General features: G+C 42.1%; 1 protein-coding gene across 1 annotated transcript; it reads left to right on the top strand.

Moving 5' to 3' along the window:
* Nucleotides 1–4,784: 4,784 nt before the first annotated feature.
* Nucleotides 4,785–26,072, top strand: LOC137379244 (glutathione S-transferase A-like). The gene is made up of 6 exons (XM_068049955.1): nt 4,785–5,018; nt 5,193–5,258; nt 5,469–5,574; nt 17,757–17,875; nt 21,261–21,349; nt 25,770–26,072. The coding sequence occupies exons 1-6, from the start codon at nt 4,851–4,853 to the stop codon at nt 25,900–25,902; spliced, it is 681 nt and encodes a 226-aa protein (XP_067906056.1). The 5' UTR covers nt 4,785–4,850; the 3' UTR covers nt 25,903–26,072.
* Nucleotides 26,073–26,848: the final 776 nt, after the last annotated feature.

Below are 26,848 nucleotides of genomic sequence, written 5' to 3'. Positions count from 1 at the left end.
GAGAAGCAGAGTTAACGTTTCGGGTCAGTGACACTTCTTCGGAACTCCATAAACTCTCAGAACAGACTCTCATAAACAGCAGCCTAGTCTGGATTCAAACTTGGCTCCCAGAATGAAGTGATGGGATTGGAGAACAACTCTGCTATTCAGTCAGCCTCTCTCTAAAATATTTATAATAGCACTGTGCCCGGAGATGGGGATCCGATGTCAGAGGTTTTACATTTATCACTGTGCTGAGATATCATAACCTTTTTCCCCTTTCCAAATTAAACTTTAATTTGCTTTTGCAGCATTACATGGGATGGCTTCACATTGCAGCTATTAAACTTATTGTTGTTTGACATTAAATCCTTGTAAAACAAAAAGTCTTGCGTGTACAGCCTGAATCCCTTTTGTTCCTGAGAATCTTATTAGATTACAGAAGGCCCAGTCATTAGTTTACTCAATGGTGTTTGGTTACTGCAACAGATTGTTTCAATTGTCCCTGCGACCTCTTGCCCAGTTTTATCATTTAGCACAGCCAGGCTCGTCGTGAAGTCTGCTCCTAATCTCAAGGCCCCCCCTTTACCTACTGTTGTCTTTTAAAAACAAATTTGGATGCGTTAACTGCCACAATTCTCGACATCACACATAAATAATTCTGGTTCAACAGGTTCCAGGCTGTGCACAGCTGAACAAGGCAACCTGAGTCAAATAACTGGTTCTGGTGCATGGTGGCCTCTTGTATTACTGCTGACAGATCCACCAAAAGCTGCACTTGATTGCACCAGGTATCCAGAATATGCGATTCAGCATGAAACCTTATCTCAAGCTCCAAACATTCAATCTTGTCATGCTTTGTTAACAGAGATAGCTCACCACAAAATGGGAAAGTTGTGGCAGAGTGGTGGGCGAGTTGCTCACAATGGCACCATGGAGTTGGTCAGTCTGCACTGCTCCCTTTGACCCTCAATGTCACCCTGCTGCAAAAGATGCACCATGGGAGAATGGCTCTATTTAATGCTGAAGGCAGATGTTAATACACAATCCCCAGCTGCAAGGAGGGATGTCACTGATTGAGCCAATGCTGCCAGCCATGTTGCTCTTCCTGGCAGCTGAGGAAGAAATGCGTTGGTATCAGGAGCAGGGCAAAGGAGAATGTGCTTGTTAATCTTAACAACATTTCTTGTTGGGCCCACGAAGCATGGCACAGACTATAGGTGAGTACTGGCGCACCATCTTGGAGCTACCATTTTCAGCATAGTACACAACCAGTGTCTTTTTGCACATTGTGCCCAACCTTCATGCCAGGCTTTTCTTGAAGGTGAAGGTAGCAGCTGAGGAATAGCAAAGAGTTAGAACGAGTGCCTAAGCCAAAGTGCTCCTCTTCTGTTAGGTGCCAAGTGGAGTCAACTAAGAGCCAGTCAGCCAGTCTCTTCCTACTTAAAATAATGCACAGAATGTCACACTCTGCTTCTTCCTGATAATGATTGCTGACAGGCAGGATGGGGTTCCTGTTGTCTCAGGCCTCTTGAACATTCAGTACAAACCCTTTCTCTTCATGAAAGCTATGGGGTTGACATGAATAGTCCAGAAGCATGAATGGGTGCCATTTGTGACCCTTTCCACCTAAGTAATCCTGTCACCCAATAAAAACGGATTCCTTCTTTCCATAAGGGTTGGTCCTTGTAAGCATTATGGTTTTCACTTCCCTAATACTTGTGTGTGCAGCAGACTGCCTGATGTGGCTGTCTCCTGAGGTGGATTGGAAGGATGTGGTAACCCTTGGTTCAAACATGGACAAAAGAGCTGACCTCAAGAGGTGAGGTGACAGTGACTGCCCTTGACATCAAGGCAGCATTTGACCGAGTATGGCATCAAGGAGCCCTAGCAAAACTGAGGTCAATGGGAATCAGGGGGAAAAACCTCCGCTGGCTGGAGTCATACCTAGCACAACGGAAGATTGTTGTGGTCGTTGGAGGTCAATCATCTCAGCTCCAGGACATCACTGCAGGAGTTCCTCAGGGTAGTGTCCTAGGCCCAACCATCTTCTGCTGCATCAATGACCTTACTTAAATCATAAGGTCAGAAGTGGGGATGTTCGCTGATGATTGCACAATGTTCAGCACCATTCGTGACTCCTTAGATACTGAAGCAGTCAGTGTAGAAATGCAGCAAGACCTGGACAATATCCAGGCTTGGGCTGATCAATGGCAAGTAACATTCGCGCCATACAAGTGCCAGGCAATGACCATCTCCAACAGGAGAGAATCTAACTATCTCCCCTTGACATTCAACGGCATTACCATCGCTGAATCCCCCACTATCAACATCCTAGGGGCTACCATTGACCAGAAACTGAACTGGAGTAGCCATATAAATACCGTGGCTACAAGAGCAGGTCAGAGGCTAGGAATCCTGAGGCGAGTAACTCACCTCCTGACTCCCCAAGGCCTGTCCACCATCTACAAGGCACAAGTCAGGAGTGTGATGGAATACTCTCCACTTTCCTGGATGGGTGCAGCTCCAACAACACTCAAGAAGCTCGACACCATCCAGGACAAAGAAGCCCATTTGATTGGCACCCCATCTACAAACATTCACTCCCTCCACCACCAATGCACAGTGGCAGCAGTGTGTACCATCTACAAGATGCACTGCAGCAATGCACCAAGGCTCCTTAGACAACACCTTCCAATCCCGCAACCTCTACCAACTAGAAGGACAAGGGCAGCAAATACATGGGAACACCACCACCTGCAAGTTCACCTCCAAGTCACACACCATCCTGACTTGGAACTATATCGCCGTTCCTTCACTGTCACTGGGTCAACATCCTGGAACTCCCTTCCTAACAGCACTGTGGGTGTACCTACCCCAAATGGACAGCAGCGGTTCAAGAAGGCAGCTCACCACCACCTTCTCAAGGGAAATATGGGATGGGCAATAAATGCTGGCCTAGCCAGCGACGCCCACATCCCATGAATGAATTAAAAAAACATGAAATGGATCAAGGGATATGGGGAAAAAACGGGAAAAGGGTACTGAATTAGACAATCAACCATGATCTTTTTTGAATGGCGGAGCAGGCCCGAAGATCCGAATGGCCTACTCCCGCTCCTATTTTCTATGTTTCATGCTGTGGTGATGTACAATTCTGTGAGAAGGACCTTTAGGTGGCAGCCTTAGCTCATGTGGAAGGAGCTTGCTTCAGAATCTGAAGGCTTTGGGATCAAGTTGCACTTCAGGGACTTAAACACATAATCTAGGCTGACACTTCAGTGCAGTACTGTGGGAGTTCTGCACTGTTGGACATGCCATCTTGCAAATGAGATCTTAAAATAAGATGTCATCTGGTCGTATGGGTGGATACCAAAGTTCCCAAGGCATTATTCAAAGAAGAGCAGTGAAATTTTCCTGGGGTTCTAGCCAATATTTACCCCTCAACCAACATCACTAAAACAGATTACCTTGTCATTTATCTCATTAATATTTGTGGGATCTTGCTGTGCACAAAAGTGGCTGCCGCATTTCCTACAACAGTGACTACCCCCCAAAAAGTACTTCATTGGTTGTAAAGTGCTTTGAGACATCCAGTGGTTATGAAAAACACTGTATAAATGCAATTCTTTCTTTTCTTTTTATACTTTGCTAAAGTTCCTCTCTCACTGCTGGACTGTCTCCAGGGCCCTTAAAAATTTTAAATTTTTATGCTCAAATCCTGGAGTGGGTTTTGAACCTAAAAACTTACAATGCAAAGGTGCTACCAACTAAGTCACAGTTGACATAGTATAGGCAATGCTTGCCAAAAACACAGGTCACTTAACACTCTGGAGCTGCTAGGACCCAGCAGACACTGCAAGAAGTAATGCATGCTTTGTAAATATGTTTTGCCAGCCCAAGGATAATGACTCAAAGCAGCTTGTAAAGTTTGCACAATTGGAAACGACAGGGGCTCCCAAACTATAACCCCTGATTTATATGCAGGACCCTAGCATGCAGCCTATCGTGGCTAAGTGACTCAGTCCTAATTGATCTTGTATTTGAAACTCTGGGTTATCCTGCTTGGACTTCATGGGTTTGAGGTTTGCAAAAGACTGTTCTTAGTTCAGTGGTAGCACTTTCACCTCTGACTTTGAAGGATGTGGGATCCAGTCATCCTCTCAGAAACTTGAGTCCACAATCTGGGTTGAGAGAGCCCACTTTGTATGAGATGCTAATCTGAGATCCATTCTGTGCTCTCAGGTGTATAAAAGATCTCATAACACTATTTGATACAGAGCAGTGGCAGTTCCCAATCAATATTTATCCCTCATCCAACAATCATTAAGACACTAAAATAAGAGCAAAATACTGCAGATGCTGGAAATCTGAAATAAAAACAAGAAATGCTGGAAATACTCAGCAGGTCTGGCAGCATCATTAAGACACGTTATCTTTGGTAAACAAGAGCCTGTTTCACTGCGCTTTTTGCTGGTGGCTTATGTCATATGTCTTTAAACTGAACACGCTCTCTTTATTTGTCTCTCGCAGAACCAGTTCAAATCCCAAGGTACCCAGCTAATCCCAGACTGCGGAGATAAACAGGCTCTTGTTTACCAAAGAATGCATGAAGTTCTCGCTCTGCAGGAAAAGCTGGGTAATGTACCTCTTTACTGTTTGTGGTTCCACAATTATAATTCAAGTCTTCGAGGAATATTTTTTTAAAATGAAAGGGAATGGCTGCACACCTCTAGATGGTGCTGCTTTGGGAGTTGTACAGTTTGATAAATGCGTCACCTCTGGCAATGTTTCCTGGGATCCGGGCAGAGGGATTATATAAAGAGAAGCTGTGGGATAGCGCTACATTGACAGGGAAGGCTGAGTAGATCATGGCTGAGAGTATGTTCCTGTACTGGGGCTCTGGCTCCCCACCCTGCTGGAGGATCATGATCGTCTTGGAAGAGAAGAAATTGCAGGGGTATCAGCACAAGATGTTATCTTTCGAGAAGATGGAGCACAAATCGGACGAAGTTATGGCAATTAATCCTAGGGGCCAGGTGATATTTGATATCTTCCTCCCCCTCCCCTTTTGAGAAACTTGCGTGTTTATGTACCTTGGAACAGAGATTGTAAATTACAGGCTGCAGTGCAACCTCGAAAGATAACCTCTGAATTCAGAATCTTGTGTTACTGGTTCATTCTTTTTAATTGTTTACAAATTGTAATTGCAGTTGCCCAGTTTCCGCCACGGGAACATTATTTTGAACGAATCTTTTGGAGCCTGTCTGTATTTGGAGGTGAGAATGTTTATAAATACGACGGGCTTTATTCGAAGCTTAGTCCCTTTTTACAATTAAAAAAAAAAATTATCATTTTTGCTAGAGCAATTGGATCCTAGTTATTGCAGTATGCCAGTTGTTGCAGTGTCGCTCTCACTGCGCTTTTTGCTGGTGGCACATGTCATATGTCTTTAAACTGAACACGCTCTCTTTATTTGTCTCTCGCAGAACCAGTTCAAATCCCAAGGTACCCAGCTAATCCCAGACTGCGGAGATAAACAGGCTCTTGTTTACCAAAGAATGCATGAAGTTCTCGCTCTGCAGGAAAAGCTGGGTAAGCCCCGTGAGCATTGTAGCATTGTATCTGCTTCCCCTCAAAGCACGAGTTACTTTCTTGAAGGCTGCCTCTCTTAGAGTCAGAGTTTTACAGCACAGGAACAGGCCCTTCGGCCCAATGTGCCTGTGCTGACCATCAAGCACCCATCCAATCTAATCCCATTTTCCTGGACATGGCCCATAGCCTTGTATGCTATGGCATTTCAAGTGCTCATCTAAATACTACTTAAATATTGTGAGGGTTCCTGCCTCTACCACCCCTTCAGGCAGTGTGTTCCAGATTCCAACCACCCTCTTGGTGAAAATTTGTTTCCTCAAATCCCCTGCAAACCTCCTGCCTTATTGACCCCTCTGCTAAGGGAAAAAGTTTCTTTCTATCAATGCCCCTCATTTTGTATACCTCAATCAGGTCCCCCCTCAGCATTCTCTGCTCTGAGGAAAACAACTGTAGCCTATCCAGTCTCTCTTTCCCTAGCTGAAATGCTCCAGCCCAGGCAACATCCTGGTGAATCTCCTCTGCACCCTCTCCAGTGCAATCACATCCTTCCTATAGTGTGGTGACCAGAACTGTACACTGTACTCTAGCTGTGGCCTAACTAGCATTTTATACAGCTCTAACATAACCTCCCTGCTGTTATATTCTATGGCTCAGCTAATAAAGGCAAGTATCCTGTATGCCTTCCTAACCACCTTTATCTACCTGTGCTGCTGCCTTCAGTGATCCATGGACAAGCACCCCAAAGTCTCTCTGACCCTCTGTTCTCCTTGGGATCCTACCATCCATTGTATATTCCCTTGCCTTGTTAGTCCTCAAAGTACATCACCTCACACTTCCTGGGATTAAATTCCATTTGCCACTGCTCTGCCCATCTGTATCGTCCTGTAATCTAAGGCTTTCCTCCTCACCATTTACAACACCAATTTTTGTGTCATCTTCAAACTTCCAGATCATACCTCCTATGTTTCTGTCTAAATCATTAATGTACACTACAAACAGCAAGGGTCCCAGCACTGATCCCTGTGGTACACCACTAGTCATAAGTTTCCACTCTCAAAAACAACCCTTGACCATCACCCTCTGCCTCCTGCCATTAAGCCAATTTTGGATCCAATTTGCCAAATTGGCCTGGATCCCTTCTTAATGAATCTCCCATGTGGGACCTTATCAAAGGCCTTGCTGAAGTCCATGTAGACATCAACTGCTTTACCCTCATCTACACATCTAGTCACCACCTCTTTAAAAATTCAATCAAGTTTGTTTGACACAATCTCCATCTGACAAAGCCATGCTGGCTATCCCTGATTAATCCCTGCCTCTTGAACTGGAGATTAATCCAGTCTCAAAATTCTTTCCAATAATTTCCCTACCAGTCTTCTGGTCCCTCTCCTGTGGCCAGAGAGGATTTGAATTTGTCAGAGCCCCTGCTATCTCCTCCCTTGCCTCACATAGCAGCTTGGGATACATCTCATCTGGGCCTGGGGATTTATCCACCTTTAAGCCTGCTGATACTTCCTCCTTTTCAATGTTAACTTGTTCAAGCATATCACAATCCCTCTCCCTGATCTCTCCACCTACATCATCCCTCTCCATAGTGAACACAGATAAAAAGTAATCATTTGAAACCTCACCCATGTCCTTGGCCTCCACACACCGATTGCCTCTTTGATCCCTAATGGGCCCCACTCTTTCCCTGGTTATTCTCTTGCCCTTAATATACTTGTAAAATGACTTGGGATTTTCCTTTATCTTGTCTGCCGGTGTTATTTCATGCCCCCTCTTCACTCCTAATTACTTTAAGTACCCCTCTCCCCCAACCCACTTTCTATACTCCTCTAGGGCCTCTGCTGTATTCAGTGCTCAGAATCTGCCATTTTTTCCCCTTATCCAATCCTCGTTCCCTTGACTTCCAGGGTTCCCTTGACTTGTTGGTCCTGCTCTTCACCTTTTATGGGAACATATTGGACCTGAACCCTCGTTATTTCCTTTCTGGATGACTCTCAGTGGTCTGATGTAGACCTTCCTACAAGTAGCTGCTCCTATCCATTTTGGCCAGATCCTGTTTTATCATTATTGAAATCTGTCTTTCCCCCAATTCAGTACTTTTATTTCCGATCCCTCTTTGTCCTTTTCCATAACTACCTTAAATCTTAGCGTTATGGTCACAATCCCTGAAATGCTTCCCCCACTGCCACTTCTACCACTTGTTTGGCTTCATTCCCTAGGATTAAGTCCAGTACCACCCCTCCTCCTTGTAGGATTCTCTCTACGTGCTGGCTCAAGATGCTCTCCTGAATGCACTTGAAGAATTCTGCCCCCTTTAAGCCTTTTGCACTAATACTATCCCCTCTAATATAGGGGAAGTTGAAATCTCCTACTATTATTGCCCTATTACTTTTGCACCTCTGAGATTTGCCTACATATCTGCTCCTCTATCTCTCTCCCTGACTGTTTGGAGGCCTATAGTACACTCTCAGCCAAGTGATTGCCCCCTTGTTTTTAAGTTCTACCCATATGGCCTCATTAGAGGAACCTTCAAATATATTATCCCTCCTTACTGCAGTAACTGACTCCTTGATCAACAGTGCAATACCACCTCTTTTGTGTAAAGAGCTTTTCCCTTTCTTATGGGGATAAGGAAAAAGTAAAGAAGGATCTTTCCCATCACAACCAATGAAGTACTTGTGTGAGGAAACTCAACAGTGAGATAATGACATGATTATCTGTTTTCGGGAGAACCGGGTGAGGAGCTAAGCAAACAGTGGCAGCATTTAAAAAAATATATAAAATCGAGAAAATGCTGGAAACACTCAGCTTGTCATGTAATCTCTGTGCAGAGAGAAGCATCTCATAAAATCAGATGAAAAACTAGTGACCTGAAGTGATAACCCTTGTTTTCCCTCCCTTAACTTGCTGAATGTTTCAAACATTTTCAAAGTTCCAGCATCTGAAACATTTCAGTTTTACTATTTTTCAGTTCTTGAATTCTACAATAGTCAGCCTAGACATCTTGATTTCTGTACATGGGGATAAAGTTCCACTGAGCATTGAATAGCTATAGTGTTAACTTTGCTGTGTCATCCCATTTTTTCTGCTCATAAGAGTATCTATCCTACTGCTTTTATGTTTTATGTAATGAAAATTGGCAGTACAGCTCAGGAATTTAATTAGCTGTTTAATTTTGTGATGACTACAATTAAAATGGAAGAGAAATGCCTGCCAATCCAGTCATTACAACACAACTGATTTTTGCATCGTCATTTAGTCTGTTGCTTAGACTAAAGTTAATAACTTTTTGTATGTATCCTTACTGAAAAGATCTATTAATAAAAGTTGTGGTTTGATTCTGACTTTTTTTTTTTCCCTTTTTTAATAGTGTTCCAAATTTTAACTTTTTAAAAAAAATTCATGCACAGCATATCAATGGCCCATTTTTGCTAATGGTTAAAGAACTTGGAGGTAAGCTAATTGTAGTATTAGAGATCCTAACCCATGATGGAAGGGTGGGGGATGGTGGTAGAGGGGAAGATGGTGAAGCAATTGACAATTTCTTCCCTTCATGTTGTGCTTATGGGTGGCTGACATTCTACACAATATTCCAAATGTAAAACAGAATCTTGCAGCACAGGAGGCCACCATTTAGATTATCATGCATATACTTTTTTTAATAAGAGCTATCCACTTTAGTCCCACTCCAGTTTATTTTTTCCCTATTATCCTGTAAATTAGTCCTCCTTGAAGTACGTGTCCAATTGCTCTTTGAAGGTTCCTGTGGAATTGGATTTCCATCAACCCCTCGGCTGGTGCATCCACATCTCCCCAACCTGCCTGTGAAGAAATTTCCCTTCTAGGTTTTCTGCCAGTTACTTTAAATATGACCTCTGGTTATTGACCTACTTGTCAGAGGAAGCACTTCTTCCTATTGCTCTGTTAAAACTCTAATTTTGAACATCTATTGGCTCTCTTTTCTCTCCTCTACTTTATAGAGGATATGAGGATAGTGTGGGGGGGAAAGGCATTGAAGTGGATCATCAGCCATGATTGTATTGAATGGTGGAGCAGGTTTGGGCTGAATGGCCAACTCCTGCTCCTATGATGCTATAATCCCAGCTTCTGCAATCTCTATACATAACTGAAGTCCCTCATACCTGGTAAACACCTCTGTAGACTTTACAAGGCTTTGACCTCCTTCCTAATGTGCAGTGCCCTAAATTGGACACTCTGCTCCAACTGAGGCCTGATCTGAGATTTGTAATGTTTTAGCATAACTTCTGTGTTTTTTTTGATTTCATTACCTTTCTCATTACCCCTATTCACAGCCAAGTATCCATCTGCTTTCTTGAGGATCTTATGAATTTGCCTTCCCACCTTCAAAGATTTGTCACTTTCCTCTGTTCTTGCACCTCTTTCAAAATAGTAACAACTTGGATTAAACAGCTGCTGCATGCTTCTTCCAGAAGGCATCACTTCTCACGCATCCACATTAATTTGCATTTGCCACGTGTCTGCCTGTCTCATCAGAGTGTCTGTTCTCCTGAAGTCTGTTCTTATCCTTTCAAAATTTGCAATGTAATGTGGTACCATCTGCAAACTTCAAAATTATACTCACTTTATCTAAATCCAGGTCACTTTCATAGACCAAATGCATTGGTCCTAATACAGACCCCTGGAGAACCCCAAAGCATACTTCTCTCCAGTCTGGAAAATGTCCAGTCACCAATACTGCCTGCCTCCTATCCCTTAGCCAATTATATACCCAAGTTACCATCATCCCTTTTAATACCATGTGCTTCTATTTCCTGATTAACTCTGTTATGAAGTACTTTATTTAGTGCCTTTTTGAAAGCTCATATAGACAACATCTAATGCACTACCTTTTTAACCTTTCTGTTCGCTCTGGGCTTATTTGGGTTGGACACAATTTGCCTTAACATAATCTGAACATTGGATTTTTGTTTTGGTCAAAGTATTGGTCATTGTCACTTAATGACTGTATACTTTCAATCTTCAGTCATGAGTATTTTTACCTTTTTTAATACTTTTTTGTTCTTGTAGCTGTTCATGGGCCATGGTGCCTGGTTTTTTTTTTTGGTTCTCTCATCTATTCCCATTTTAAATGGATTGTAAATGGTGTGCAGTCTGTGCCTGAATTTTAATGCATGTATAGCCTCGAGATGCTAGAGGAGTATCTTCCATATTTTGAATATGTTCCATCTGCCAGTATTTGCTTTGCTGTCAGCTGCTCAGGCTTTGTTGACTGGTGTTGATTCTTGTCTTTATTTGGCACATCATTCTCATGGTAGAATTTCAAATTCAGTTTGAGGGCGAGTAACTCTGGTCTCAAACCAGTGTCCTCAACTTAAACAAAGGCAATTTATGGAGGTATGAAGAGTTGTCTAAAGTGGGCTGGGCAAATAGGCTAAGGGGATGAGCAGTGGCAGACATTTAAGCAGATATTTCATAATGCTCAGCAAAAATTTATCCTGGTCAAAAGGACTGAGAAGGATGAACCACCTGTGGTTAACAAAGGTGGTCAAGGAGAGTATCCAATCATCCAAAGTGGCAGAGGATTGGCAATTTCTTAGGAACTAGCAGAGGATGACAAAAAAGCTAATAGAGGGAGAGAACTGATTATGAAAGTAAATTGGCAAGAAAACTAAACAGCAAGAGCTTCTACGGGTATATTTAAAAAAAAAAAAGTAGCTAAAGTAATGTGGTACCCTTGGAGGATGCAACTGGATAATTGATAACCGGGAAATGGCAGATAATTTAAAACAATATTTTGCATTGGTCTTTATGGTGGAGGACACTATAAATGTCCCACAGATATCAGATAAGCAAGGAGCTAATGGGAGGAAAGATCTTGTAACAATCTGTATCACGAGGGACAAAGTATTTGACAAACTAATGGGACTAAAGGCAGACAAGTCGCCAGGACCTGATGGCAGACATCCAAGGGTTTTAAAGGAAGTGGCTGCAGAGATAGTGGAGGTATTGGTCGAAATACTCCAGAACTCACTGGATTCCAGGAGGGTCCCAGCGGATTGGAAAACCGCTAATGTGACTCCCCTGTTCAAGAAGGGAGGGAGACAAAAAGCAGGAAACTATAGGCCAGTCAGCCTAACATCGGTTGTTGAGAAAATGCTAGAGTCCATTATTAAGGAAGAAATAGCAGGACATTTGGAAAAGCTTAACGCAATCAAACAGTCAACGTGGTTTTGCGAAAGGGAAAGCATGTTTGATAAATTTGTTGGAGTTCTTTGAGGATATAACAAGCAGAGTTGATAAAGGGGAACCAGTAGATGTAGTCTATTTGGACTATAGGCACCTTATTGAATGCCTTCTGGAAATCCAAATAGACTCTCTTCATGACTTGCCGGGGGGGGGTGTAATTTATCCAAATTTGACGATACCCTCCCACCTATTTTTGTATGTTATGATGAGAACATAAGGAATCTGCAAGGGAATATAGATGGGTTGAGTGGGCAAAAACTTGGCAGATGGAGTTTAATGCAGGAAGGTGAGAGGTCATGCACTTTAATAGGAAGAATCAAAAGACAGACTATTTAAATAGCGAGAGACTCCAAAAAAGTGCAGCACAGAGGGATCTAGGTGTTCTTGTGCATGAAACACAGTTAGCATGGTAGGTGCAGCAAGTAATTAAGAAGGCAAATGGAATTTTGGCCTCTATGGCTAGGGGGTTGGAATTGAAAAATAGGGAAGTCTTGTTACAACTGTGCAGGGTGTTGGTGATGCTGCACCCAGAGTACTGTGTACAGTTTTAGTGTCTGTATTTTAAGAAGGGATATACTGGCATTGGAGGCAGTTCAAAAGAGATTCACTCGGCTGATTCCTGGGATGCGTGGGTTGACTTATCAAGAATGGTTAAACATGTTAGGCCTTTATTGATTAGCGTTTAGAAGAATGAAGGGTGATCTTATTGAAACGCACAAGGTTCTTGGGGGGGGGGGGGGGGGGGGGTGTAAGATGTTTCCACTAGTGGAGGAATCTTGAACTAGGGGACGTAGTTACAGAATAAGGGGACACACATTTAAAACTGAGATGCAAAGAATTTCTTCTATGGGTAGTAAATGTCTGGAATTCTCTACCCCAGAGAGTTGTGGAGGCTAGATCATAAAGTATTTAGAGGTAAATAGATTTTTGAAATATTAGGGAGTTGATGGCTATGAGGAGCTGGCACGAAAGAACAGTTAAGATCTGGGGCAGATCAGCCATGATTTTATTGAATGGTGGGACAGGCTTGAGGGGCTGAATGGCCTACTCCTGCTCCTATTTCTTGTGTTATGCTCATACCAACTTCAGCTTTCTTCAGTAACTAATATCATGCCAGGACTTGTAATTTCAGTTCCCTTTTCATCCCTAATAAGTTTGACACTTGTTATCCAATTGGTAACTGCAAGATGCTGTAGTCACAACAAAGGCAGTCTGAAGTTTCTATAGATTCAGTGCAATGGCCATGAAAATATCCAAGATGCCTCCTGTAACTGATGCAGAATTAAATTCCTTTCCCCACCAGAGATGCTCTTTTTGCAGTGACAGGAAGTATGAAGATGAACTTCTTTACTCCCTTAATAGCCTTAAGTGAGCTTATGATTAATCATAAAATGAACATTTAACACTGGGAATATCTGGTTGTGGGGAAGGGTGGGGGTTCTCTCAATTGCCTTAAGCTTAATACACAGTATTTGTGCTGCCTGAATATGATTTTTCGCCAAAGTTATGACAGTTGAGCAGGAGAAAGCCTTTAACCAAGCAAGTCCCAGCATCAGCGGCCACTTAAAAAGCCCTGACGCTTCCTTGACTAGCACTACATTTCTCCTGATCCGTCTTAAACATTGTATCTATGTTGCCTTGTTCTAGACCCCAAACCACTGGGTCTGTCTTACTTTTAAATACCTCTAGTCTCCTCTGTTCTAACACCTGATTTTTTTTTTTTTAAAGCCCTACTTGGTATTTCCACATACCAGGCTGCTGTACCCTCCCTATTGTCCCAACATTCTTCTGAGAATGGAGCCCAAAACTTCAAGGTGCTCAACTGCACTCTTAATGTTTTTAAATTGATTTGCTATTTTAAATGTCTGCTTTCATGTTCTGTACCTCTTACCATAAAATCCAGTATTCTATTAACTTTTTAAAGTTCATATCCAGTTTAGGTACTGCTTTTAATGTTTGTGAACATTAAACCCTGCAACCCACCCACAAATCCCTCTGCTGTTCCCCTGTTCAAAGTATTTTTTTTTTTAATATGGAAATGTACCACTTTGCACTTTCTGATATTGAACAGCTGTCACTTTTGCCCACTTGCCAAAATCTCCATGTGGCGTCTTTTTTGATCATTTATTATACTTTCAACAGCATTCCCACTAATCCCGTATTCCTCTTGAGTGAACAGAAGTAGTAGTCTGTAGGAAGTGATACTGAGAAACTGCCCTTGACTGCTACAAATTCCACCATCCGCTAACCAGTCTCAATCCAGTTTACTACCCTTGTAACTGCTCATTGTCCTGAGCATTCATGGCAAACTGCTGAGTTTTTCTACTCTAATCAACCATAGAACCATAACACTTCTGCAACACAGAAGGAGGCCATTCAGTCCGTCATGTAGGGAGCCAACACAGACAAGAGCAACTCCCCTAATTGCCCTACCTTTTTTCCCTGCAAACCTTTTGTTTCTCTTCATATATTATAATGCTTTTTTGAAGGCCTCCATTAAATCTGCTTCCACCACACACTCTGGCAATGCCTTCCAGATCCTAACCACGTGCTAAATTTTTAAAGTTTTTCCTCTTGTTGCCAGTGCTTTTGCCAATTGCCTTAAATCAATATCCTCTGTCCTTCCACCAATGGTAACAATTTGTCCCTTTCTACTTTGTCCTGACCCCTCATTTTTGAATACCTCTATCAAATTTCCTCCTCTTCTCTTTTCCAAGGAGAGCAGACCCAGCATCTCTAATCTATCCATGTAACTGAAGTTCCTCATCCTTGGAACTATTCATCTTTTCTGAACCCTCTCTAATGCCTTAATCCTTTCAAAGATGTGGTGCCTAGAACTGGAAACAATACTCCAATTGAGGCTGAGCCAGTGTTTTATAAAAGCTTAAACTTCCTTTTTTTTTGTACTGTCTGCCCCAGACAGGATCCTGTATGCTTTATTAACTGCTTTCTCAACTTGTCCTGTGACCTTCAATGGTTTGTGCACATGTATCCCCCAGGTCCCTTTGCTCCTGCATCCCCTTTAGAATGATCCCTTATTTTATATTGCCTCTTCCTACCAAACTGAATTACCTCACTTCTCTGCGTTAAATTTCATCTGCCATTTATCCATCCATTCCACCAGCCTGTCTGTCCTCTTGAAGTCTATCACTATCCTCCTCTCAGTTCACAATACTTCCAAGTTTTGTCATCTACAAAGTCTGAAATTCTGCCCTGTATACACAAGTAATATATTAAAGCAGGGATCCTAACACTGACACCTGAGGAACTCTACTATATGCCTCCAGTCTGAGGAACAACCATTCAGCACCACGGTTTCCTGTCGCTTAGTCAATTTTTTGTATCCATGCTGCTGCTGTCCTCTTTTATTCCATGGGCTCTAACTTTGCTGACAAGGTTATGTGGCACTTTATCAGATTCCTTTTGGAAGCCCATGTATAGCACATCAACTGCATTTTCCTCATCAGCCCTTTTTCTCAAAAGCATTTTATTCTTTCATTGGATGTGGGCATCACGACCAAGGCTACCATTTGTTGCCCATCCCTAATTGCCCTAAACAGCTGACTGACTTGCTAGGCCATTTCAGAGGGCAGTTAAGTGTCAACCACATTGCTGTGGGTCTGGAGTCACATTGAGGCCAGACTAGGTAAAGACAGAAAATTTCTTTCCCTTAGGACATTGGTAAACTAGATGGGTTTTTACAACAATTGATAGTTTCATTGCACCATTACTGAGACTAGCTTTTAATTCCTATTTTTTAATTTAATGCAATTACCACTATGCCACCATGTTCCCTGAGTCAAGTTAGGTAAACATTGCTCTTTACAAATCTGTGCTGACTTTTCTTTAATCCACATTTGCCCGAGTGACTGTCCCTGAATTATCATTCCTAAAAGCTTTCTCCACTGAGGTTAAACTGACTGGCCTGTAGTTGCTAGGCTTATCCTTGCACTTTTTTTTGAACAAGCGTTTAACATATTTGCAATTCTCCAGTCCTCTGGAACCACCCTGTTTCTGAGGCGGATTGGAAGATTATGGCCAGTACCTCCAATTTCTGCTGTTCATTCCCTCAGCATCCTTGGATGTGTCTCATTGGTGACTTATTAAGTTTTAAGCACAGCCAGCCTATCTACTGTCTCCTCTTAGACCATCCAGTGTCTCAACTACTTCCTCTTTCACTGACATGGGTAATATCTTCCTTGGGCAAGGCAGATGCAAAGTACTCACTTAGTGCATCAGCCATGCCTCCCCTGCCTCTATGTAAATCTCCTTTTACGATCCCTAATTGGCCCCACTCTTTTTTTTTTTAACCACTTTTTTTTTTTTGGTACTATTTATGTTCCTATGAAAGATTTTTGGATTCCTTTTTTATGTTTGCTGTCTGTCATACTTTCTGGTTCTCATTTTTGTTTTTCAATTCCTCTGAGCCCCTTCTGCATTCAGCTTGATTCAATTGTATTATCTGCCTGACAGTCATTTGCACTTTTTTTCTTGTCCAGAGCTCCCTTGACAGAGATAAGAGGCATGTTTGCCCTACCTTTTTCCCCTTGTGGGATTGTACCTTGACTGTACCCGAACAGTCTCCTCTTGTTCTAAATGCTCCATTACAATTTGCTATCCAATCCTTGATTCCAGTTTACCTGGGCCTGATCCATTTTCATCCCACTGAAGTTGGCCGTTCCCACAATTATTTTCTTCATTCCTAGATTGCTCCTTGTCCTTTTCCATAGCCAACTTTAAACCTTATGGTCACTGTCCCCAAATGTCATTTCTCCTCCCCTCTTTTTTTTTTTTTTTTTTTTTTTCCCTGCCCCCCCACAACACTTGATCCACTTAACACCCATTCCCCAGAACAAGATCCAGCAGTGCCTCCTTCCTCATTGGACTGGAAACATACTGATGTAGAAAATTCTCCTGAACACACTGTAGAAACTCTTCCTCCTTTCTGCCCTTTACATTACTATCCCAGTCTGTATTGGGATAATTATAATCCCCCATTATAACCATTCTATAATTCTTGCACCTCTAATTTCCTTGCAAATTTGTTCTATCTTTCCACTAGCTGGTGGCATATAGAATATACCCAGCAATGTAATGGTACCTCTATTGTTTCTCAACGCTAACCAGATGGGGTTCTGTTCTTGAAGTGCCTCTGTCTCTCTCCCTTCCTTTTCTGAACAACTTTTTTTATCCATGTATACTTAGTATATTTTTGAGCCAGGTCTCCATTATCACCACATCATATTTCACTGTGCCAACTGCACTGCAGTTCACCAACCTTATTAACCACACTGTGCACGCTAATTCTAATTTTAGTGCTAATTGCAATCCTTCTTACTCTGACCCCATCTAATACGTTGCTATTTCCTATTCTAGTACTATCTTGTCCCTCCATTCTCTGTGCACCTTGGTTTTCCTCTTGGTTCTGACACCCCTGCCAATTTAGTTTGAACCCTCCCTGTAGCACTAGCAAAGTGCCCATGAGGACATTGGTCGAAGCTCTGTTCAGGTGTAGCTTGTCTGACCTGTACAGGTCCCATCTTTCCCCAGAAATGCTCCCAGTTTCTCAGAAATCTGAAGCCTGCACCATCTCCAGCCATGCATTCATCTGCTCTATTCTCCCATTTCTATATTCGCTTACACGTACTAGGAGTAATCCAGAGATTACTATGAGGTCCTGCTTGCTAGTTTCTTTCCTAACTCCTTAAACTCTGCCTTCAGGACCGCATTCCCTTTTGAAGCTCTAGCTCTTAATTCTGTTGACCAAAAGGTCCTGCTGGAAACCAGGCATTGCAAGTATTTTCTGACTTTCAAAAAAGTTTTCATTTATGGCACTGTTTCCCCCTCCTGCATTGCTAAAATTGGTGCACTATACGTTGTACCATTTAAATAGGGATGTAGACCACTATCCCATGCCAATTATCATCTGATTTTTTTTTTTTTTGCAGCGGCAGTGATCTATTACACCTGGAGAGTTCCTGAAAATGAGCGTCATGACTCTGCTGTGGAGAGGAACAAAAAGGCACTGACTGCAGAGTTGATCCTGTGGGAAAGGTACCTTGAAAAGGTAAAAAGGAATGAGTGTATCCATTTATGGAGAAGCAAACTACTTTGATAAAAAGGAGCATTGTCTGGTTATAGCATGAGGTTTTTGGGTATTTATAGAGCACAAACAGGCCCTTCGGCCCATGTCTGTGCTGGCCATCAAGCACTTACCTATTCTAATCCCATTTTCCAGCGCTTAGCCTGTAGCCTTGTATGCTATGGCATTTCAAGTGCTCATCTATGTACTAAAATGTTGAGGGTTCCTGCCTCTATCACCCCTTCAGGCAGCATGTTCCAGATCAACACCCCTCATAATTTTGTTTACCTCTATCATGTTCCCTCTCCGCCTTCTCTGTTCTAAGGAAAGCAACCCTAGCCTTTTCAGTTTCTTCATAGCTGAAATGCTCCAGCCCAGGCAACATCCTGGTGAACCTCCTCTGCACCCTCCAGTGCAGTCGCATCCTTCCTATAGTGTGGTGCCCAGAACTGTACACTGTACTCCAGCTGTGGCCTAACTAGCGTTTTGTACAGCTCCATCATAACCTCCCTGCTCTTATATTCTGTGCCTCGGCTAATAAAGGCAAGTATCTCATATTCCTTCCTAACCACCTTTATCTACCTGTGCTGCTGCCTACGGACAAGTACACCAAGGGTCCATCTGACCCTCTACTTCCTAGGATCCTACCATCCATTGTATATTCCCTTGCCTTGTTAGTCCTCCCAAAATGCTTCACCTCACACTTCTCAGGATTAAATTCCATTTGCCAGTGCTCTGCCCATCTCTATTGTCCAGTAATCTAAGGCTGTCCTCACTATTTACGACCACCAATTTTCATGCCATCTGCAAACTTACTGATCATTCCTCCTGTATTCATGTCCAAATCATTAATGTACACTACAAACAGCAAGGGTCCCAGCACCGATCCCTGCGGTATACCACTGGTCACAGGCTTCCACTCACAAAGAACCCTCGACCATCACCCTCTGCCTCCTGCCACTAATCCAATTTTGGATCCAATTTGCCAAGTTGCCCTGGATCCCATGGGCTGTTACCTTCTTAACCAATCTCCCATGTGGGACCTTTATCAAAAGCCTTACCGAAGCCCATGTAGACTACATCAACTGTCTTACCCTCCTCTGGACATCTAGTCACTGCCTCAAAGTCAATCAAGTTAGTTAGACATGACCTCCCCCTGACAAAGCCATGCTGACTATCCTTGATTGATTTCTGCCTCTCCAAGTGGAAATTAATCCTGTTCCTCAGAATTCTTTGCAATACTTTCCCTACCACTGATGTTAGACTCACTGGCCTGTAATTACCTGGTTTATCCCTGCTACCCTTCTTGAATAACAGTACCACATTTGCTGTCCTCCAATCCTCTGGTACCCCTCCTGTGGCCACAAAGGATTTGAAAATTTGTGTCAGAGCTCCTGCTGTCTCCTCCCTTGCATCACATAACAGCCTATGTTACATCTTCTCTGGACCTGGGGATTTATTCACTTTTAAGCCTGCTAAAACAGCTAATACTTCCTCCCTTTTCAATGCCAATTTGTTCAGGTATATCACAATCCCCCTTGATCTCTACACCTACATCATCCTTCTCCATAGTGAACACAAATGAAAAGTAATCATTTAAAACCTCACCCATGTCCTCGGCCTCCACACACAGATTGCCACTTTTGTCCCTAATGGACCCTTCTCTTTCCCTAGTTATCCTCTTGCCCATAATCTAATTATAAAATGCCTTGGGATTTTCCTTTTTATCTTGCCTGTCAGTGTTTTTTTTTTTTTGTGTCCTGTCTTCGTTCTCCTAATTAGTTTAAGTACCCACTACGCTTTCTATACTCCTCTAGTGACTCTGCTGTTTTCAGTGCTCTGAATCTGCCATAAGCCTTTTTTTTTTTTAAATCCTTATCCATTGACATCCAGGATTCCTTGCACTTGGTCCTACCCTTCACCTTAATGGGTACACGTTGGCTCTGAACTCTCTCTATTTCCTCTTTGACTCCCACTCATCTGATGTAGACTTTCCTACAAGTAGGTGTTCCCAGTCCACTTTGGCCAGATGCTGTTTTATCAAATTGAAATCTGCCTTCCTCCCCAATTCAGTACCTTTTATTTCCTGTCCATCTTTTATCTTTTTCCATAACTACCATCTGATTTGGCTTTCTTCCTGCTCATGTACACAAATGTTTTGTTAATTGCCATGAGTTTATGGTCCAAAGAATCTTGAATTTGTGCAGCTGTAATTGCATATATGGTGGTTGAGAGCATATTCAATTTTATACCCCTTGTATATGAACATACTGATGCCTTTCTGCTAAACATCCATTTTTGTGTGCGTGTTCTACTGTTGTCAGACTAATTTTTGTTTTCATATGATTTAAGGGGGAATTGGGTGAGTTGCTTGATTAAGTGCTGGCCTGAAATTGTCTGCGTCATCTTTATTGACCATCATATGCAAATACAAGCTTTTCTATAGACCGATCAAAGATGTATTCTGTAACAAGATTTCTATGGCTGTAAGAGTTTTGCTTTCCCTGAATGAACTGCAGCAAATTTGGCCGACCTGACTATCTAGGTTTATGGTCACTGTTTTCAAGCATATGGCTGCAGATTGGCCAGTGGGGCTTCATGACCATTTGAAGTCCAGTGCTGGCTGCTTGTATTTTAATAATCAATCTGTATTGTCAATTTTTTTCTTTGTAAGCAAAACAAAAAACACTAGGGCCGGAATTTTTCCCTCTGTGGACGGGAGCTGTCTACCAACTGAAAAGTGGGTGGCGAACAGTCTCTGCTTGGCCTGGAGTTCCAGACCGGACCGCATTTTGCAGTCCCCAGGCCTTTAATTGGTCTGAGGTGGGACTTGCACCTCCTTGAGGCAGGAAGCCCCACCTAATGGAGATGCAGGCCATTGGGAGTGGCAGTGGGTGGGGCTGTTAAGTGGCCACTTAAGGGCCTTGATTGGCCTGAGGTGGGCCATTTTCCACCACTCTGCATAAGAGGTAGGAATGGTTTGGGAAGGGCCCTCTGAGCTTCCCACTCCATTTTAGGTGCTCCCCCACCACCTTCCCACTCTTTTGGGGGGGTGGGAGACTGCAGCCTAGGTGTGAATTTTTTTTTGCCTGTCTGTAACTGGATGGATAAAACATGCAGTAACGTATCTAGGTTTACCATTGAAATTGCAACTGATGGGAGTAATGAGGTGATGAATTGGTTTAATCCTTTCCATTTTGGTGTTCTCACCTGGATGTATCTTTGTTATTGATACTGACAGGCTTTGGGATGACCTTGCTGTTCTTTATACAATCATCTGTGTACAGATTCTGTTGAAGTAATGTTTAGAATGCAGGCACTGTTTTCCCTACCTGTTGGTGAAATCTCACACTAACTTTTATTTTTGTAGATGGGTCCAGATTCCTATATTGCTGGGAAGAACTTCACAATGGCAGATGTAATGCTGTTGCCACAAGTGGCCTATGCTATTCGCTTTGGGTGAGTTACTGCAGTTAATGCAGAGTGCTGGCATTCAAATTTTCTTTGGCCACTCTAGTGAAAAATGAAATAATACTCAAGTCCATTACGTACTGTGTTCTGGTGATTTTTTTTTGTTTTTGCATAGAATATACAGCATAGGCCAGTCAGCCCAACTAGTGGTGTTCCACTTGTGCTTCCTCCCATCCTTCCTCCATCTAGCCACATAACCCTCTATACTGTCTCCCTCATGCTTATCTAGCTTTCTGCTAAATGCATCTATACTATTTACCTCACTACTCAGTGGTAGTGAGTTCCACATTTTAACTACTCTCTGGGTAAAGTTGTTGCTATCTGTCTGTCTTGTATTGATGGCTTTTGGTTTTGCTCTCCTACAACTCAAATATTTTAAATAATTTTAAAGACTTCCATTTGGTCAGCCCTGAGCCTTCTCTTAAAAAGCAGTCCAGCCTGTTCATCCTTTCATGTGTATAACCTCACATTTCTGGTATTCTTCTAGCAAATCTTCTTTTCACTTTTTTTATATACAGTGCTTTTTTTAAATATGTGCAGTTCTTAACCTAGTACTCAAGTATGGTTTATTACAAGTTCAACATGACTTCTCTCATTTTCAATTCTACCTTTTTTTTTAGAAAGAAACCCTAATGTTTGTGACCTGTGTTGCAACTTTTAGTAACTTGTACTCAGGGTCCCTTTGCTCCTCTTCCCCATTTTTTTAAGTAATGTGTCCTTGAGGCATTACACTTTGGTAAGAAAAGCACTTTTTGAAATTCATTTTGCCAATTATATGCAAGTTTCTTAATATGTAATTTTGTTCTCTTCCATTGTTGACTATCTGTCCCAATTTGTCTGCGAATTTAGGTATTTTTTGATTTCAGAAGTCTAAATCATACAAATTGTGAACAACTGACCTCAAGGCTTTCCTCCTCCCTTCCCCCCCCCCCCCCCCCCCCCACCCACTCTGACTATTATTTGCCCATATTCTCTCTTTACTGTCTTCAAATCAGCTATTTACTCTGCTACTTGTCCCCTGACCTCATATTCCCTAACCTTGTCCATTTGGTCTTTTGTGTGGTACCTTTTATCAAAGACTCATTCAAAATCTATATACATTACCCCTGTCTACATTCTTTGAAGAGCCAGGGAATAATTAAGTTGCTCAAGCAACTTCAGTGAAGGTTGGTCTTTCCCTTTTGGAAATCGCTGACTTTTTGTTTCTAGATGTATTTCTATTTTCTCTTTTTTACTAGGGAGACCATTTTTTTTTTTCCTTCCTATTGATAAGCTGACTTTGTTTGTTTAGTTCTCTGAACATGTTCTATCTGCTTTTTCTGTTTTTTAAAAAAAAAACAGATGTTAGCTATTCAATTAACAATTATGTATGATGGGGCTTCTATCTCTTCCCTACTTTTCCAGAATGTGCTGATACAATCCAAGGGTTGATTTTTTTTTTTTTTGTTTGTTTGTTTTAAATGTGGCGTAATTTCAAATTTCTTCAATTGATTTTCCCTAGTAAATGCTGAAGCAGTATAATTAACGTTTCTGCCATTTTGCTATCGCTAGTTTGAACCCTGATCCAACTTGTTAAATTTTAAATGCATGTAGAATATTTTACTATTTTCCTTTTTTTGATTTTTTAATTGTGTAGTACAATTTTTTACTTTTTTTTTTTTGGGACCATTCCTTGTCTCTTCATATTCTCCCTTGTCTTGGTCTCTTTTCTATCCTCAATTTTCCCTTCTGTCATCCATGGTGTCTCAATATTGGTTTCTTTTTAGCAAAATATAAATATATTTTTTGGACTGAATACTTAAATGTTTCGCACTGCTGTTCTACAGCATTGCTAATGTCAGTTCTATTCTCGGCCTCTAAAATCAGTTTTTCTAATTTATTACACTCGTCTGTTATTAGAATTAGAACATTACAGCACAGTACAGGCCCTTCGGCCCTCGATGTTGTGCCGACCTGTGAAACCATCTGACCTACACTATTCCATTTTCATCCATATGTCTATCCAATGACCACTTAAATGCCCTTAAAGTTGGCGAGTCTACTACTGCTGCAGGCAGGGCGTTCCATGCCCCCACTACTGAGTAAAGAAACTACCTCTGACATCTGTCCTATATCTATCACCCCTCAACTTAAAGCTATGTCCCCTCGTGTTTGCCATCACCATCCGAGGAAAAAGACTCTCACTATCCACCCTATCTAACCCTCTGATTATCTTATGTCTCTATTAAGTCACATCTCCTCCTCCTTCTCTCCAATGAAAACAACCTAAAGTCCCTCAGCCTTTCCTCATAAGACCTTCCCTCCATACCAGGCAACATCCTAGTAAATCTCCTCTGCACCCTTTCCAAAGCTTCCACATCCTTCCTATAATGCGGTGACCAGAACTGCACGCAATACTCCAGGTGCGGTCTCACCAGAGTTTTGCACAGCTGCAGCATGACCTCGTGGCTCCGAAACTTGATTTCCCCCTACTAATAAAAGCTAACACACCATATGCCTTCTTAACAGCCCTATTAACCTGGGTAGCAACCTTCAGGGATTTATGCACCTGGACACCAAGATCTCTCTGCTCATCTACACTACCAAGAATCTTCCCATTAGCCCAGTACTCTGCATTCCTGTTACTCCTTCCAAAGTGAATCACCTTGCACTTTTCTGCATTAAACTCCATTTGCCATCTCTCAGCCCAGCTCTGCAGCCTATCTATGTCCCTCTGTAACCCACAACATCCTTCGGCACTATCCACAACTCCACCGACCTTAGTGTCATCTGCAAATTTACTAACCCACCCTTCTGCACCCTCTTCCAGGTCATTTATAAAAATCACAAACCACAGTGGCCCCAAAACACATCCTTGCGGTACACCACTAGTAACTAAACTCCAGGATGAACATTTGCCATCAACCACCACCCTCTGTCTTCTTTCAGCTAGCCAATTTCTGATCCAAAGCTCTAAATCACCTTCAACCCATACTTCTGTATTTTCTGCAATAGTTATGCTACTTTCCTTCACCATTATTATCTGAAACTGTGTAATATTGTCACCATTGCCTAGATGTTCCCTACTTTTACTTCTCCTCAGCTTTGGTTAATTTCTCTATCTTCAGATCCAGTAGCAAATCCTCCCTCCTTGGACTTGCATCCTGGATTAGAAAGGAGTCCTGCACACTTTTAGAAACTCTCTTCCTTTATCCAGGGTGGTTGAAATTCTACATGATATTTATGTTGATTTCCCTAATTTGTTTCCATTTATTCTTTCCTTCCTCCCTCCCTTCCACTATTGGGTTGTCTGTAGACTACCCCTATTAGTGTGATTTAATTCTTGTCTTTATACACATGGATTCTATTTCTGTCTTACTGAATGGCTGTTTTTTTTTCTCTACTGCAATTGTTATCTCAAGAATGCTACTGCAACTGCCCCCTCTTTCTGCACTCTTTAACATTGCAGGGTGAAAAGATGTTCCTTCCATCGTCACATTGAGTTTTTGACCAGCTACACTTCTCTTTTTTTAAAAATTGAGTAAAAATTTAATCTGTGTAGTTAAAAGTTTTTTAATTCCACTAAACATTCTTGGTCAAATTGAAGTATTTAGCTTGAAGCAGAACTAAATTTCTTTCCCCTGCATGCAACTTTCTCTTGCTCTCCTACTTTTTAAAAAGTATCTTGGTGATTGTAGTGATACGTGTGTGCCACTACCATAGTGAAGCCCTTCAGTAGAGACCACCTGAGAAGTGAGGCTTCAAAACCAGCCACCACTCTCCATTTAATAGATTGACCACAGCATCATGTCACTCTCTTTTTGGAGAGAAGAGAAAGGTAAATGCATTTGTCCATATTTAGTGTTGTAGTCAATCTCTCGTGCTTGCCAGTTCAGCTCAACAGTACAATGTTTGAGCAGATAATGTATCTGGCCAAATATTATAATTTGACATGAGGAGCTGTTCTACCTGCCCCCAATAACAATCCCTATCCAACACTGCATATTCACTTTTTTTTTTGTTTTGCTTGAGTTTCTAACTATTAAACTGTACACTATCCTAAAATAATCAAAATTAGGATAGTTCTCTGATCTAGATTTAGTTTAAATTGTCAATGTTCACTTTGCTTTGAATTAGTAGAATATCAAACCAACAAATATAGTCTATATTATGAGTTGGAGGAGTACACAAGATTTTGTACCTCCCAAATACCTACAAATCTCCACAATTTCCTTCTTATGTCATTGGGAAGGTTTTCACCAAAACTTGTTGGAGTGGTCAAGTGATAAAATAACCAAGTTGTGGTCTCTTCCACCCTACAGTAGCCGCAAGGCAGCACTGGTGCATATATCAAGTGGTAGGTGTGTAGGGGAAGAACTTTTTGTATAAAGCTGTGCCATGAATCTCACTGAATATTTTAATTTTGTAGATTATCAACAGATAAATATCCCAAGCTGATGGAGTACTACACTCGAGTGAAAGAGCGGCCAAGCATCCAGGCTTCATGGCCTCCCCATTGGAAGGAGAGCTCTCCAACCATGGACACTTTGAAAGATGTCTGAGTTGCACAGATCTGTTTGCATTAAGTTAGACTCTTTTTACACTACTGTTGGCATTGACACTAAAATATCAACTGTAAGGAATTAAATCCTACATACAAATTTTGTTCATCTGGCATGGTGCAGTCCTGTCATTGTTGCATTAAATCTTATTAAACTGTTCTGCTCACAAATGCATCTCGTTTTGTGTTGTACATTCATCTTCCATACCAACCTAGTGGTAATTTGGTCATGTTGGGTATCTTTTTTTTAAATTCTTTCACGGGATATGGGCATTGCTGGCCAAGCCAGCATTTATTGCCCATCCCTAATTGACCTTGAGAAGGTGGTGAACTGCCATCTTGAACAGCTGCAGTCCATGTGGGGTAGGTACATAACAGTGCTATTAGGGAGTTCCAGGATTTTGACCCAGCAACAGTGAAGTAACAGCAATATAGTTCCAAGTCAGGATGGTGTCTGGCTTGGAGGGGCACGAGCAGGTGGTGGTGGTGATCCCATGCATCTGCTGCCCTTCTGGGTGGTAGAGGTCATGGGTTTGGAAGGTGTTGTTGAGGGAGGCATGGTGAGTTGCTACAGTGCATCTTGTAGATGGTACACACTGCTGCCACTGTCAGTAGTGGAGGGAGTGAATGTTGAAGGTAACGGATGGGGTGTCCATCAGGTGGATTGTTTTAGTCCTGGTTAGTGTAGAGCTTGAGTGTTGGAGCTGCACTTATCCAGGTAAGTGGAGAGTATTCCATCACACTCCTGACTTGGTGCCTTGTAGATGGACAGGCTTTGAGGAGTCAGGAGGTGAGTTACATGCCACAGAATTCCCAACCTCTGACCTGCTCTTGCGGCCACAGAATTTATATAGCTGGTCCAGTTTGGTTTCTGGTCAATGGAAAGCTCCTCAGGATGTTAGTGGGGGTTCAGCAATTGTAATGCCATTGAGTGAGGGGAGATGATT

Source organism: Heterodontus francisci, chromosome 17 (genome assembly GCF_036365525.1).
Source record: "Heterodontus francisci isolate sHetFra1 chromosome 17, sHetFra1.hap1, whole genome shotgun sequence".
Lineage (NCBI taxonomy): Eukaryota > Metazoa > Chordata > Chondrichthyes > Heterodontiformes > Heterodontidae > Heterodontus > Heterodontus francisci.
This window is presented reverse-complemented; position numbering and strand designations above follow the sequence as displayed.

What these genes read in the sequence shown, in the direction of transcription:
- LOC137379244 (XM_068049955.1), top strand. Translation starts at nt 4,851, where the DNA reads ATGGCTGAGAGTATGTTCCTGTACTGGGGCTCTGGCTCCCCACCCTGC. An exon ending in GAGCCTGTCTGTATTTGGAG is followed by an intron (nt 5,259 to 5,468) that starts GTGAGAATGTTT and finishes TGTCTCTCGCAG; the next exon opens with AACCAGTTCAAATCCCAAGG. An exon ending in CGCTCTGCAGGAAAAGCTGG is followed by an intron (nt 5,575 to 17,756) that starts GTAAGCCCCGTG and finishes TTTTTTTTGCAG; the next exon opens with CGGCAGTGATCTATTACACC.